Raw genomic sequence first — 17,181 nt, forward strand, 5'->3', positions numbered from 1 at the left:
AAGGATCCAGCACCATGTAACCAGTCAGCTTCCTGCAGGCCACCAGCAAGTGCTCTGTGGATTGATTACACATGTCCCTGAAATATAGTTTGGGAACTGCTGCTCTAAAGCATCAGGGTCTCTCAGAAAATAAACAGGTTCTAATTATGTGGATGCAGCATGTTATTAGGGTAAAATTACTGGAGGCCATTCCCAATTATTAATAGGTCAGTGGTGTGAGTGTGCTTTAGTTTAGTTATTTGTAATGCTTGGAATGCTCTGAGGAGAGGAGGCAGAACACCAGTGTGGTTAAAGAAGAAAGAAATAGCAAAGAGAGTAAGGCACAGGCTGCAAAGCTAGTGGAGAAAGGTAATTCTCCCCATCCCACCTTACCGGTCGAGGCCGTGTCTCCCTCAGGAAGGATTTCAGGTCCCCTCCAGCCATAAGCTCCAGCAGGATGAAGCGTGGCAGCGCCTGCAAGCTGACTCCAATACAGCGCACGATGTTCTGGTGGTTGAACTTGCTGCAGAGAGAGCAAGACTAAACTGAAGGGCAGCTTTGAACCAAAAGGCACCTTGATGTGGAGAGTCAACTTGCCCTACCAGAGAAGTTGTTTTTCCAGAGGAAACAATGCATCTGAAGGGGTGCTGAGCCAGTCAAATGGAGGTATGGTCTGTGATGCTACCAAGTCTAAGGTATCACCATTGGTATATCTAATTAGCAACACCACTACTTTGGAGACACTGGCCCCAGTTCTCTGTTAGTTTGTCTCTGTGCTTGGAATGGAGGATGGGAGCTTTCTGCCCCCTTTGCACTCCCTATATTCTGGGTCTGAGGATGGGCCCTGGGAAGCAGAGAACAGCCACAATTCACTGTGCTCTGGGCATGTGCCTTTCTCACCCACAACTTCTACCTCCCCTCTGACTTTCTATGCGTGGGACTAGGAGTAGGGTTGCTCCAGTAGCAATACACAGACGTAGGAGTCAGTTATGCAGCGAGTATTACCTTAGGTCCCAATGCCACCGCTTTCAATGCCCATTTGTGTCTCCAGCCTTAGTGGAATGGAAAATTGGCTGCCTGGGATCTGTAACTCTGTGTGGTCTTGGGAGAGCAAATTACTTAATGCCAATGTTGTCAAAACTGTCCACTAACTTTGAGCAGCCAACCTAAGACAAGCAGGGCTGAATCTTCTCATGTGCTGAGCTCCAGGTGAATGGGGGAGGTAATTATGTTTGTAAAACTAGGGCCTCAATGTTCCAGGTTGGGCACCCAGACCTTAAAGCATCTAAACTCAATGGACCGTTTTAAGAATATTAGCATCAACCTTTCTGAGCCTCAGTTTCACCATCTGATTTTTAAAAAAGGGAGAATAGTGCCCACCTGCCATTGTCAAGCACTTTGATATCTTTGGGTGAAAAGTGCAGCATGATGATAAACACATCTCACAGAGCACTTTTCATCTTGTCGGACCTGTGCTTTGCCATGCATAAGTAACCAAGGGCTTATATAAGCTTTTATTAACACACCTGATAATAAGAGCTTCCATGAGGAAATCCAGCTCATCTTGCTCTGAACACATCTCTGGCAATGTCTGGAAAAGACCGGACAAGAAGGGAGAGAGAGGTTTTAGTCTCATGATTGTAGAATCCCAGAACAAACACAGTCTGCAGCGATCTCCTTCTCTCCACAAGAAACACTCACACCAAGCTAACTAACATGCCATTTTCAGACTGGGTTGTGAAGCCCTGTTGGCAGGCACAGGGGCTTTGCAAACAGATCAGAACATTGGTCCATCAAACCCAGAACCCTCCTCCCGGCAGTGGCCTATAGCCAGATACTTCAGATGAAGAAGAAACACCTCATAATGCAAACAGTCAACTGCACAATGTTGTACATATTGGGGACTCTAACGTGTTGAGTGATATATAATGCCTAGACAGATTCTTTCTCGACCATTACAATCATTACAATCTACTGGAAATCTGCATCTGATGCTAGTCACCTCGATTTCAAGGATGACATCAACGATCATAGTTTGTACTAATGGGTTTTTGAGTGATACTTCAGATGAATTTGAGAGGAACAACATTTACCAGACTGGCCGCAGAGCCATTTGCCTAGTTGTGCTGATTGAGCTGCTTGCTGTTTTCGTGCTTGGCACTATGCTTCCAGCTACTCATCATGATTCTTCTCCAAATTGTGGACACCCACCCTTACGGCTGTGGCACCAGTTGCTCAAAGGTTGAGTCAGAAATGTTCGTTTTGGGGCAGATTTTGTTTGAGGGTGTCTTTGAAGCGTTTCATCTGCCCTCCATGCTTACGATTGCTGGAGCTTAATTGGGAATATGCAACTTGTTATAATAAATTGGTCTCAGTCATACGAATTACATGGCCAATCCACCTAAGTGGGTGCTTGAGATGAAATGAGCTCCATACCAACCAAACCAGCTTTTGCCAGGAATTCCATATTAGAAACCCAGTCCTGCCATCTGATGCCCAGCAATCATCATCGGTGTCATAAATGGAAACTGTCTAGATTTTTATATGCCATTTATAACAGGTCCATGTTTTGCACCCACAGAGCAAAGTTTTGAGGACAACAGCATTATAGACTTTGATTTTTGTCTGTAGTCAGATTCCACATTGCTTCCAGATTTGGTGATGGAGGTAATCATATGCAGCATTGGCTTTCTTAATTCATGTATCAACTTTGTGGTCAATTGTCACTTCATTGTCCAATGTGCTAGCGAGATAAGTAAACTGTTTGATGGCTTGGAGTGTGACACCTTTCAAGAGCATTGATGGGTCTTGATAAGGTTGTTGAGGAGCTGACTAGTACATAACCTGGCTTTTCATTTACTGACAGTGAGGCCAAAATTATGAGCCACCACAGCAAAGTGGTTTGTAAGATCTTGTAGAGTTGCTTCAGAGTGTGCCATCAAGACACAACCATTGGCATACAGCAGTTCTTGATCCAATTCATCTATCAGCTTGGTGTTCGCATGTAAACAGGAAAGATGGAATTGCTTATCAGTGCAGGAGCATATTAACATGCTATTTCAAGACCTACAAAGAACTTTCTATAACATCGCAGCAAAGAATAGACCAACAAGTCTAGGAGTGAGAACACATCCTTGCTTTACCTTGTTTATGATTGGAAATGGATCTGTTACATCACCATCAATACTAACTTCTTCAGCCATGCCTTCATGGAATTGCTGAGTGATGTTAATAAATTTGTCTGGACATCCAAATTTAGCGAGCAATTTCCAGATGGCAGTGTGGTTGACCACGCTGAATGCCTTAATTAGATCAAGAAACACAATGTACAAAAGTTGGTGTGGTTTGTGACATTTTTTCTGTAACTGTTGAATAAGGAAAATCGTGTCAACAGTGCTCCTTTAAGCACAAAAAGCCACACTAACTCAGATAGAACATTGTCAACGATTGGGTCAGGAGTTAGTTCAGGAGGATCCATGCAAGAATCTTGCTGGCCACAGACAACAAAGAGATACCGCAGTAGCCACCACGGTCACTCTTTGAGTCTTCATGCTTATAGACGGTGACAACGTTGGCATCTTTCAGTTATTGCGATATGAAGCCAGACATGTAACAAAAATTCAAAAATCTTGTCAATGAGATTTCCTCCATGCTTGAAAACTTCAGTTGGAATGGCATTAGGATAAGGAGATTTGTTATTTTTCATTACTTCAACAGTTTTCAACGCGCCTTGGCACATATGGGTGGACTGGCAAATGCATAAGATGTGGGCAATTTGTGGACATTATCCAGTGATTCATGAGAAACAGTACAAAATGATTAAGTAGTTCACTAAAATGTTCATGCCACTGTTGGTAGATGGTGATGAGAGATTCACCATCAGCTCTTGTTAGTGGCATGAAAGCAGATTGGGTAGGACTGTACGCAGCTTTGACCGCTTCACAGAAACCTTTGGAGTCATATTTATCTGCTAGGGTGCGTACAGTCAAACACATATTTTGCATTTGGGAGAGTTTGCGCTGGAGTGTGCTGCAAGCTGCCTCGTATCTGGCCTTTTTTGACTCCGAGTGGGTCAGCTATGAGCATGGCACGCGCTTGTTGCTTGACATCAAAGACATTTGATATTTCAGGATCATTGTTGTCACACCACTCTGCATGATGGCATTTCGTATTCCCAATGCAATCCAGAACAGTGTTACAGATCGTGTTACACAGAGGGTACGTCCACACTACAGCTTAAAATTGATATTAGTAAAATCGATTTTATAAAACAGGGTTTATAAAATCGATTTTACGTGTCCACACTAGGGCACATTACTTCGGTGGTGTGCGTCCATGGTCCCAAGCTACCATCGATTTCTGGAGCGGTGCACTCTGGGTAGCTCAGTAAAAGAATGGGACCAATAACTTCGATTTCCGTCCACACTAACCCTAAATCGATATAGTAATATCGATTTTAGGGTTACTCCTTTCGTTTAGCTGGAGTACAGAAATCGATTTTAAGACCCCTTAAAATCGATTTTAAGTGCCTTGTAGTGTGGACGGTTACAGCGTTAAATCGATTTAACGCTGTTTAAATCGATTTAATGCTGTAGTGTGGACCTGGCCAGAGATACTCATTCGGCAGATATGTCATCACTAATCACTGGAAGAATTTCTAAGAGAGTAATTAGAGGTTCTTTTATATGGTCTAACACCCTCACACACTAACAAGTATATCAACCCAATGGACAGGAATGCTACCATCCTGTAGTGACCCCTCTGGTTGTGCGAAGCATGGTTTTGGTTGGGACTGAAGGGGAGGCTTGCTCAGCCCTTTCATGATGAGAAGATGATGGCTCTGAAGCAGGGACTTGATGATCAGGATAGTTTAGAGGGAGGTGGATGCAGTGGGGCTCCTCAGGGTTCCCCCAAAGGTGTAAATGAACCCCCAAGGAAAGAAGGGATGAGAGAAAGGATATACATGCCTCTTGCTGTGCATATGGTCCTTTCTGCTGAGCTGCACTATAATGGAGCAGACATGGAAGTGCATGCCACCTCCATACATCAGCACTGCTGCACATCAGTTACACACAGCAGAGGGCATCATGCTGCAGAACTGAAACAATATGCTGGCTTCCCAGGCAATAAGCTGCCTTCTCTAACCGAGAGGATGCAAGTCACCACAGTTCATTAGTGGCTTTTTATAAATTGTAACAGCTGAATAATTATTGACTCAGTGCACTGGGCTCTAGTATCCCCGTTGCTGGAGCTCATCATTACCAGCTATGTGTTAGCTTCACTTACAGCAATGTCAGACATCACACAGAACATGGTCAGATGCAAGCTGACAGCTTGGAAATAAAGTTCTCTGTAATGCATTTTCTCATTTAGATAAGGTTGAGTCAGCTGGATTAATTTCTTAGAGATTCTGAAAATAAACAATCTTGTTGATGGACATGATGCCTGCAGCACCAGAAGAGACCATGGGAGCCTGGCTAGTGATCAGGGTAGGGGCCTGTGAACAATGCAACATCGCCCATGGCAAAGACAAGGCACTGGACCAGGGAGTCAGCAGATCATGTACAACAGGCATAGTGATACCTACTGTCCTTTGTAAAGGGCTTTGAGATCTATGGATGAGAAATGCTATGTAAAATCTAGGTATTAGTACTCTGCCCAAGTGACCCTAGGGAAATCATCTTACCTGTTTTGTGCCTCAGTGTCCCCAACTGCAAAACAGGGACAATACACACCTATCTTCCAGAGGTGTTGTGATGCTTAGTTTATCAATGGTTTTTATAATGCTTTGAGGCCCCTGGATGAAAGGTGCACAAAGTGTTACTATTGTGATTATTCACATATTGTCACTTACCTTCACAGCCACCTGCAAGGGACTGGGGTCACTGGGGATTCCCACCACCTGACCTTCATATACTTCGCCAAAGGCTCCATGGCCTAAACCCCTGGATAAACCAGAAAAGATAAGGAGGTTTTAATGCAGAGCATGCACACTGTAATGTTCTGATCACAGGAAACAGAACATGATTATAGCTTCTATGACAGTAAAATATGAAGAACTGAAACTTCAGTTTTGGCCATGCTATTGGTAGCACTCTGCACAGCCATTTGTGAGAGCATGACTTCATTTCCAAACTCAATTTTGTCTATCTTTGACCTACAATGTTAAAAGTGCTAGGGGAGGTGGCCGTCAGAAGTAACAGCTTGTGGATCTTTAATGTATAATAACCATTTCCAAGTCACTGATAACTTGGAGGAGAGTGATTTTGAATGCTTATGGATCAATGTCCTAACAGATAAAGAACAAGATGGGGTAATAGTAAGTGTCTGCTACTGAGCACCAAATCGCACTAGGGAACAAGATGACGGGCTTCTTATATACCTATTTACAGTGTATAGGAAAAAAAGCTACATGATCACAGGAGATTTCAATGTGAGTGACACATGCTGGAGGAATTCTTTATTAGACCTTGTCTTAACAGATAAAGAAGACCTGATTACAACATTAAACGTTAATGGTAGCTTAACATTGTACATAGCTACAACTGATCATGACTTGATCACATTTATAATGTACAAGCAGAATAAAGTCCAGACTAGTAATATAATATATATACACACACACCCCTACACATGTGTATATATCATCTGTGTGTGTGTGTGTGTGTGTGCGCGCGCGCGCTTGCACGTGCTTTAATAGGATCAGTTTCACAAAGCTGAAAAGAATGATGAATCAAACTAGTTGGGAGGAAGAATTTAATCAGAAAAACATGAATTATAATAAAGAACACCTTATACTAGATGCCTAAACAGCCAAAATCGCACAATCAAGGAAGATAGCTGTGCTGGTTAAAAAACTGACCTGATTTTAAAAGGATGTGATGGCAGCTATAAAAAATAAATATATATGATGGGTTCGATCACAGAACCCTCCCTGGGAGCTGCCAACTGATGTGCCAAGACTATCTCTGCTCCTGTTTTCCCTGCCAGCTCAGGACTCCAGCACCCTGTCCTGCTGAGCCAGACACTCCCGTGTACTCCAACACAGACCCAGAGTCTGAATTACCTGCCCCAAAGCTGCAGGTTTACCTGAAAACAGCTAACAGAAGTGTGCTTGTCTTTAGCACTCAGATGCCCAACTCCCAATGGGGTCTAAACCCAAATAAATTCATTTTACCCTGTATAAAGCTTATGCAGGGTAAACTTATAAATTGTTCACCCTCTATAGCACTGATAGAGAGATATGCACAGTTGTTTGCTCCCCTAGGTATTAATACATACTCTGAGTTAATTAATAAGTAAAAAGTGATTTTATTAAATACAGAAAGTAGGATTTAAGTGGTTCCAAGTAGTAACAGACAGAACAAAGTAAGTCACCAAGCAAAATAAAATAAAATCTGCAAATCTATGTCTAATCAAACTGAATACAGATAAGATCTTCACCAGTTCCAGAATGCTCCCTTTTTACAGACTAATCTCCTTTTAGCCTGGGTCCAGCAATCACTCACACCCTTAGTTACTGTCCTTTATTCCAGTTTCCTTCAAGTATCCTGGAGAGTGGAGAGGCTGCTCCTTTAGCCAGCTGAAGTCCAAATGGAAGGGTCTCCCAGGGGTTTAAATAGACTCTCTCTTGTGAGTGGAGACCGCCTCCTCACCCTGTGCAGAATCCAGTCACAAAATGGAGATTTGGAATCACATAGGTAAGTCACATGTCCATGCATGAGTCAGGACTTGCAGGTAGCAGCCATTACCCACCGGCTACCTTGAATCGCCTGAGGTAGGCTTCTTATGTTGATTGGAGTCTTCCAAGCTTTTTTGCCTGTTAAGTGCTTCCTAACTGAGCACTTAATTTGCACATTCCTTTGCCAAGAAGTGACCAAATGTTCTAACTAAGGGCTTGGCTACACTGGAGAGTTGCAGCGCTGGTGAGGGGGTTACAGCGCAGCAACTCAGGATGTGGCCACACTTGCAAAGCACAGCCAGCGCTGCAACTCCCTGGTTGCAGCACTGGCTGTACACCTGGTCTGCCTCAGGTGTAGCGATTCCAGCGCTGGTGATGCAGCGCTGGTCATCAGGTGTGGACACCAACAGTGCTTTTATTGGCCTCCGGGGTATAAGGAGGTATCCAGCATACCTTTTCAGCCACTCTGGTAATCGTTTCACACTCCACTGCCCTGGGCTCAGCTGACCCCCCCTTTAAATGCCCCAGGAACTTTAAAAATCCCCTTCCTATTTGCTCAGCCAGGTGTGGAGTGCAATCAATCAATCAATCAGGGACCATGCCTCCAGGCCCCAAACGAGCCCCAGCATGGAACAGTTCTGAGCTGCAGGACCTCATCAGTGTTTGGGGTGAGGAAGCTGTGCAATCACAGCTGTGCTCCAGCCAGAGAAATTATAATACCTATGGGCAGATATCAAAGTCCTTGCTGCTAAGGGGCCATGAATGGGATGCGTTGCAGTGCAGGGTCAAAATAAAGGAGCTGCGCAGTGCCTATTGCAAAGCCCGTGAGGGAAATCGCCGCTCAGGAGCTGCTCCCACGACTTGCCGTTTTTACAAGGAGCTGGATGCCATACTTGGATGTGACCCCACTGCCAATCTGAGGACCACGATGGAGAGTTCAGAACAGGGAGAAGTGCGGGAGGGTGTAGAGGAAGCAGAGAGTGAGGCTACTGGGGTGGAGGGAGACACCCCAGAGTCCCAGGAAGCATGCAGCCAGGAGCTCTTCTCAAGCCAGGAGGAGGCTAGCCAGTCGCAGCAGCTGGAAGTTGCTGGTGAAGAAGAAGCAGAGGAGCGTGCTCAGGGTTAGCAGACTTTATGTTTTCAGAGAGGAGGGTTTGGGTTATGGCTGCCTGCATGCATGCCTAAACGTGGAATAGCCCATTGATTTGCTCTATCACGTCTCTGTAATCGGCCTCGGTAATCTCTTGAAAAGTTGCAGCCAGAGCGTGCGCAATGTGATTTCGCAAGTTTATAGGGAGAGCCACCGTGGTCCTTGTCCCGGTCAGGCTAACTCATCCGAGCCACTGTGCCGCGAGGGGTGGCGAGACCATGGCTGCACACAGGCAAGCTGCATAGGGACCAGGGCGGAATTCGCATTGCTGTAGAAGACCCTCACTCTCTTCCCAGGTAACACACAGCAGTGATATATCTGGCAGTAGGAAACCTGTTGAGAATGTAGGGATACTGCTCAGTGCAGGTTGGCAGCTTCCCGGCCCCCCCCTTTGCAGGTTGGCAGCTTCCCGCCTCCCCCCCTTGCAGGTTGGCAGCTTCCCGCCCCCCCACCCCTTGCAGGTTGGCAGCTTCCCGGTCCTCGCCCCCTTGCAGGTCGGCAGCTTCCCAGTCCGCCGCCCCCTTGCAGGTCGGCAGCTTCCCGGCCCCCCCCCCCTTGCAGGTCGCCAGCTTCCCGGTCTGCCCCCCTTGCAGGTCGCCAGCTTCCTGTTCCCTCTTGTCCCCTGTGCAGGCCCCCAGCTCCCTCCTTTACCCAGTGCAGAGAAACCCCAGTGAGCCATCAGGCAGTTCTCCTTCCCAGGTGAAGTCGGGGCAGAAACACTCACCCCATTGCTCACCATGCCTTTGCTTCCCTGGCCTCTCTGTGTTATGTTAGGTATGTGGGAATGATGCTACAAAAAGTCTACAAACTCCTTCACTGTGTGATAATAAACAATGTAGCCTCTGTGTATTACATATTTCTATCTATGTTTTTTTAAGTGACCTTGAATAATGCAGCCGGATCACTGCCTGCCCGTCGCTTGCAGAACTAGAGGAAAAATCCGCGAAAATCAAAAGAAGAATTGATCAAAGCAGTTATGAATCAGTACGCCAGAGAAAGTAGGAAGATGCAGGAATGGAGAGAGAAAATGCATGAATGGAGGCAAACAGAAAGCAGGAGAAAGGAATTGGCTACCAGAAAAACCTCAAAGCAGTTGATAAGCCTCCTGGCTCGCCAAACTGACTCTTTCCAGTCTCTCGTAGCCATGCAGGCAGATCTATACTGTGGTAACCCACACCCCTCCCAAAGCTCTCTTTCATGTTCCCCAGTATTTGCACAAAACACCCTTCTCCAGCAGCCTGTTTCTTACTACCCCCAGCTGCCCCCAACACCTGTACGATCACCTACCAGCCCTGATAACTACAATCCTTACCCTGTGCACTCCACCCCCATGATGCTGCAGCATATTAATCCTGAAGTGCAGCAGACATTGAACAGCAATCAAACAGGACATATTCAAACATCTGAATGTACAGTCCACCACCCTACCCCCCTGCCCTTTTATGTACTGTATTTTGAATAAAGGATTTCATGGCTTTTACAATAGTTTTTATTATTGCAGAAAGTGGTAAATACTGTACCCCAAGGGAAAAACGAGCACAGAAAAGGCACCAAACATTACTGTTGGCTCTCAGCATCAAATTGCTCCCTTAAGGCATCCCTAATCCTTGAAGCCCTTTGCTGGGCTTCTCTAGTAGCCCTGTTCTCTGGCTGTGCAAATTCAGCCTCTAGGCGTCGAACCTCGGAGGTCCATTCCTCAATGAATCTTTCACCCTTCCGTTCACAAATATTATGGAGGGTACAGCACGCGGATATAACAGCGGAGATGCTGCTTTCCGCCAAATCTAGCTTCCCATAAAGACAACGCCAGCGGGCTTTCAAACGGCCAAAAGCACACTCCACAGTCATTCTGCACTGGCTCAGCCTGTGGTTGAACCGGTCCTTGTTCCTGTCAAGCTTCCCTGTATACGGTTTCATGAGCCATGGCATTAAAGGGTAAGCGGGGTCTCCAAGGATTACAGTGGGCATTTCGACGTCCCCTACTGTGATCTTGCGGTCCGGGAAAAAAGTCCCGGCCATCAGCTTCCTGAACAGGGCACTGTTCCGAAAGATGTGTGCATCATGCACCTTTCCAGGACATCCTGAGTAAATGTCAGTGAAACGCCCATGGTGATCCACAAGCGCTTGGAGAACCACGGAGAAATACCCCTTGCGATTAACGTACTCTGATGCCAGGTGGGGTGGTGCCAGAATAGGAATATGCGTCCCATCTATTGCCCCTCCACAGTTAGGGAAACCCATTTGTGCAAAGCCATCCACAATGTCCTGCACGTTCCTCAGAGTCACAGTTCTTCTTAGCAGGGTGCGATTAATGGCTGTGCAAACTTCCATCAGCACTATTCCAACGGTGGACTTTCCCACTCCAAACTGGTTCGTCACCGATCGGTAGCTGTCTGGAGTTGCCAGCTTCCAGATTGCAATAGCCACCCGCTTCTCCACTGGCAGGGCAGCTCTCAATCTCGTGTCCCTGCGCCCCAGGGTAGGGGCGAGCTCAGCACACAGTCCCATGAAAGTGGCTTTTCTCATCCGAAAGTTCTGCAGCCATTGCTCGTCATCCCAGGCTTGCAGGACGATGTGATCCCACCATTCAGTGCTTGTTTCCCGTGCCCAAAGGTGCTGTTCCACGGTGCTGAGCACGTCTGTTACTGCCACAAGCAATTTACTGTCTTCAGCATCAGGCGAATCAATATCATCATCTGACTCCTCACTGTCACTTTGCAGCTGAAGGAATAGCTCCACTGCCATGTGTGATGTGCTGGCAACATTCATCAGCAAGGTCCTCAGCAGCTCGGGCTCCATTTGTAACAGAAATCGCGCTGCAGACTCACAATGCCACCAAACTGCTCAGAATGTGTAGCAAAGCACCACGGGGCGTTGGAACAGGAAGCGGAAAGACCCGCACCCTTCCGTCCCCTTCCCACAAGCCACAGCGCCAAAATGGGACGAGGTGCTCTGTGGGATAGCTGCCCACAATGCCCAACAGCGCTGCAAGTGCTGCAAATGTGGCCACACTGCAGTGCTGGTAGCTGTAAGTATGGCCACACTGCAACGCTGGCCCTACACAGCTGTACGAACACAGCTGTAACTACCAGCGCTGCAGAACTGTAAGTGTAGCCATGGCCTAAGGCTACTTAAAAATCAAGCAATTATACAGCCAATGTTCACAACTTTGAACACACAACTGGTGCCTGCATAAAACTAGGATGAACATACCCAGTAGATCATAACCTTTACATAGATATGTTACATGGCATATGTAGCAAAACTTTATTCCAGTTATATCATACATACATTTATGAGCACCCCCCCATAAAGTCTTATGGGGTACACTGTCACAATATATATCATTACAAATGGAAGAAGGGGGAAATTAATAGTAAAGAATATACATCTGAAGTTAGAAGTGATAGAAAATTGATAAGGGAAGCCAAGGGACACAAGGTGAAATCTGTGGCCAGCAGAGTTAAGGACAATAAGGATTTTTCAAAAATATTAGGAATAAAAAGAATCCTGATAATGGTATTGGTCCATTACTAGATGGAAATGGTAGAATTACCAATAATAATGCAGAAAAGGCAGAAGTGTTCAATAGATATTTCTGTTCTGTATTTGGAGTTAAAAACAGACAATATAGTCTCATCATATTGTGATGATAACATTCCTTCCATTCCACTAGTGCCTGAGATCATTGAACAGAAGCTACTAAAGTTGGATAGTTTAAAGTCAGCAGCTCTGGATAACTTGCATCTAAGAGTTTTAAAAGAGCTAGCTGAAGAACTTCCTGGACCATTAACATTGATTTTCAATAAGTCTTGGAGCACTGGGGAAGTTCCAGAAGACTGGAAGAAAACTAATGTTGCACCAGTTTTTAAAAAGGGCAAAGAGGATAAGTCTGTCAGCCTGACATCAATTCTGGGCAAGATAATGGAGCGGCTGATGTGCGACTCGATTAATAAAGAATTAAAAAAATTAAAGGAGGGTTATGTAATTAATGCAAATCAGCATTGGTTTATGGAAAATAGATCCTGTCCAACTCACTTGATATCTTTTTTTGTTATAAGATTACAAGTTTGGTTGATAAAGATAGTAATTCTGATGTAATATACTTAGACTTCTGTGAAGTGTTTGACCTGGTAAGCACAACATTTTGATTAAAAATTAGAATGATGTAAAATTAACATGGCATACATTAAAGGGATTAAACACTGGCTAACTGACAGGTCTCAAAATATAAATGTAAAAGGGACATCATCATTGAATGGGTGCGTTTCCAGTGGGGTACCACAGGGCTTCGTCTTTGGCCCTATGCTATTCAACATTTTTATCAAGAACCTGGAAGAAAAAATAAAATCATCACTGATAAAGTTTGCAGATGACACAAAAATTGGGAGAGTGGTAGGTGATGAAGAGGACAGGTCACTGATTCAGAGCAATCCAGATCAGTTGGGAAACTGGGCACAAGCCGGGGGACAGATAGCTCAGGGGTCTCAGCATTGGCCTACTAAACCCAGGATTGAGTTCAATTCTTGAGGGGGCCATTTAGGGATGTAGGGCAAAATCTGTCTGGTGATTGGTCCTGCTTTGAGCAGGGGGTTGGACTAGATGATCTCCTGAGGTCCCTTCCAACCCTGATAGTCTATGAATATGCATTTTAGCTATACAGTATGTAAATGTGCACATCTATGAACAAAGAACATAGGTCGTATTTACAGGATGGGAACTCTATTCTGGGAAGCAGTGTCTCTGAAAAAGATTTAGGGGGTCATGGTGGATAATCAGCTGAACACAAACAGCCAGTGTCACACTGTGGCCAAAAGAGCTAATACAATCCTAGGATGCATAAATAGGGAAATCTCAAGTAGGTGTAGAGAGGTATTCTACCTCTGTATTTAGTACTGGTGCAACCACTGCTAGAATAGTGTGTCTGGTTCTGGTGCCCACAGTTCAAGAAGGATGTTGATAAATTTGAGAGGATTCAGAGAAGAACCACGAGACTAATTCAAGGGTTTAAGACAGATTTTTTTAGTGATAGACAAAGAGAGCGCTCTCAAACAAAGAGAAAGTTAAGGGTTGACTTGATTACAGTCTATAAGTACCTACATGGGGAACAAATATTTAATACTGGGGCTCTTCAGTCTAGCAGAGAAAGGTGTAACACGATTCAATGGGTGGAAGTTGAAGCTAAACAAATTCAGTCTGGAAATAAGGTATACATTTTTGAGAGTGAGGGTAATTAACCATTGGAACAAGTTACCAAGGATCGTCTCCATTACCTACAATTTTTAAATCAAGATTGGATGTTTTTCTGGTAGCTCTGCTCTAGGAATTACTTTGGGGGCAGGTCTATGGCTTGTGCTATACATGAGGTCAGACTAGATGACCACAATGATCCCTTCTGCCCTTGGAAACTACAAACTATGCCCAATGAAGCCAATCTACTGGAGTAATACATGGCACACAGCATTGTCCTCTTATACTAGTACAAGAACCGTGTTTAATTTTAGTCTACTTGCTGTGTAACTCAAAAGTGAGCTAAAACGATGGGCCTATCATGGATACACTTTTCATTTGATAGTCATACTCTAAATCTGCTAACTCCTCATACAATTATACATCTCACTTAAAGAAAGCATCAAGCGAGAGGCTGTGTAGTACAGCGTGCTATGTAAGTGCTAAAATGGTTACTGTAGATGTTAACATTATGAAGAAGGTTTGAGGTTTAATTATGAAACAAGATAGAGAAAAAAGCAAATAAATAAATCTTACATTCCACTAATGCACATTTTCTCCATTATGCTCATTATAGAAGTTTTGTGTCACTGCTTATTCTGGTTTTCATTTAATGAAAGTTAAAGCACTAAGTGCAACAGCCGGCACATCACATGGGCATTATGGGCTTGGGTACAAAGTACACTACCACCACAGTGAATGTAGCAGAGATGGAAGCTGCTGGACTGACAGCGCTGGGAACCCCTCTTCAACCACTGAGGGGTTCAGCTTTGGCAGGGGCAGTGCAAGCCCTCCCCCTGATATGCCTGTTCCTCAACTCTGACATGGAGGGGACATTCTAGGGACTCTCTCTTGCAGTGAGATGCCAAGTCATTCAATTCTCGGGCACTGGTATGAACCAGGCCCGGACTGATGGCCAGATCGAATGGCTCCTGGGTGGTCTGTGTTCCATTGAACTGGTGGCCTCATTCCAATTCTAAATGGCACCTCTGTGGACAGTCTCAGCAGATCATAGAGAGTGAACTCCCCAGATCATGATCCCTCCTAGAGAAGGTTAAAGAACATGCCTTGCGGGCGAGGGTGGGGGAAGCTTGTGCTATTGTTGTCCATGCTGGACCTGTTCAATTTAGAGTGGCTTTACTCCTTGCCAGGATAAAGAATTTTACATTCTCTGACTGTCAGGCCTCAGCCCTGGCAGCTAATCCACACTGCAGAGTCAAATTGCCTGTGGCTTGACTGCAGCTATCAATTATTCCCAATAAGTGTCAGCCTGAAACATTGTTCTCTGCAGCTCTAACCCACCCTTTGTAAAATGGGGATATAAAACAGAGCTGCTACGGCTCATAAACCTATCCCTCCTCCCCCATCAATTCCCAGCTGTTTCCTTTACCCTCGATGGTAAAGGCATTTGGCAGCACACATTGCATTGGGAAGTCCTAACTTGTGATCAATGAGGTATTAGATATGATAGAGGAGCCCTGCAGTACTTGACAACACAGTGAGAGTGGTAGTGGATGTTGTGGGCTTCATCTCTGTTGTATCTCAGGGATGATTTTGGAAGTACAAGCTCCTGAATCTCCCATACCCGCCTGCTTCTTAATCCTGTCTTTTGGCTTTGTGTGTAAGATCATGTAGTATCAGTGTCACATCATATCCTCTATGGAAGAGGACTGTATCCTGCAATAGCAGAGGGGTTGGACTCGATGATTCTGCAGGTCTTTCCTAGAGATGATCCCCAACCCAAGGCCCTCGAATCTTTTAAAAAGTTCTGATCCAGATCCTAATGTGGCTCAGGCCCATGGATAGATTTTCTCATCTCTGGCTTTTATAGTCCAAGTCCCACTGTCCGGTAGATTCTCATATTACATCAGTTAATATTTGATCTAAACACAAAGGTATTCCACAGAGTGTTTGAGAGCCTGGAAGAAAGATGTCTGGGGTCTGAATTACTGGGCTTCATGGTGATAGCTCTTCAATTACTTCTACAATACAGAAGATGAACAATGTGCCTATGAAAGGCTAAGGAGATCTAGCTGGTCTTGGTCCCTGCAATGGTCATGTGCTAAGCATGGAATACTACCCTACCCACCATAGCTCTTTTGTGTGTCCAAGGTGTGTGACTGTATGGAAAGAATGAGAATGTGAGAGATCAAGAGAGTGTGTGTGTATGGGGAAGGCAAACAGATAAGCTTACCTTATGAGGGAGATATTTTTCCGAGGCACCTCTTTGAGATCACTGATGGAGGTGGTCTTTCCTGCAAAGCAGTAGTTGGGATTGTAGTCGGTCATAATAGTGGAGGTGCGCAGCCTGCTCAGTTTGTACTCGGGGCTCTGTAATTCCAACTGCATGGCTTGCAGCTCCTGGTGTTTACGGCGATACACTGGAAATAGAGCACAGTGAATCAGGGCGACAGACTGCCTTGTGAACATGAAGGCAACCAACACAGAACACATGTGCTGTGGAACAGGTACAGTGTTCAGACTCCAGTGAATCAAAATAGATGGGCGTATTGTCAACCATCTGTACTTCACGTATATGCAGAAGTCTGGGTGCTTCTCCAAAGCTCAGGCTGAATTTATCCAACTTGTTTGGTTTAGAAATTAGGCTAAGAACAAGCTCACTCATGAGTCTCCCAGTATTTCTTGATTTGAAGAATAGGGTGAAATCCACTAGAAGTGAACTCTGAAGTAACAAATCTGTTTTGTTATAGATTGTCTGGGCTTCAAAGTATCCAGATCCAATTTCCCCAAAGTTCAAGGGCATTTGGATGCAGGGTTTTGGTTAAGCACCTAGCTTATGAGGAAGTTGAATAGAAGTCCATATTTAGTTGCGTTGTATCACAATGTTCGCACTGACATCTCTTTAGAAGTAAAATCTCTCCCCTCACAATGAAGTTGTGTAAACAAAATGACTTCACTTTATGAAAGTCCCTCTTGATTCCCATAAGCATGAAGGGAGTCTAGCGGGTAAGTACAAAGTTTTTAAAGACACCCATCCACTTGATCAAATGTTTCTAAACCTCAGACATGGTTCAAATTTAGGGGAAAGCTGAAATCAGTTCTTACAGTCTTGGAATCAATTCACTCAGCTGTTATGTTAGCTCTCCACACCTATAGAAGGAAATCACAGATCAAAGCTAGT

The 17,181-nt window shown here is 44.8% G+C and overlaps 1 protein-coding gene across 1 annotated transcript in view; it reads right to left on the reverse strand.

Moving 5' to 3' along the window:
- ALK (ALK receptor tyrosine kinase) overlaps positions 1-17,181 on the reverse strand; it is a 638,118-nt gene that overhangs the window by 18,793 nt on the left and 602,144 nt on the right. The window contains exons 20-23 of the mRNA XM_030557349.1: positions 16,234-16,420; positions 5,834-5,924; positions 1,506-1,570; positions 373-502 (exon numbers count right to left, since the gene is read on the reverse strand). Coding sequence (XP_030413209.1) covers positions 373-502; positions 1,506-1,570; positions 5,834-5,924; positions 16,234-16,420 — 473 coding nt within the window. The remainder of the gene's footprint in view (positions 1-372; positions 503-1,505; positions 1,571-5,833; positions 5,925-16,233; positions 16,421-17,181) is intronic.

Source organism: Gopherus evgoodei, chromosome 3 (assembly GCF_007399415.2).
Source record: "Gopherus evgoodei ecotype Sinaloan lineage chromosome 3, rGopEvg1_v1.p, whole genome shotgun sequence".
Classification (NCBI taxonomy): domain Eukaryota; kingdom Metazoa; phylum Chordata; order Testudines; family Testudinidae; genus Gopherus; species Gopherus evgoodei.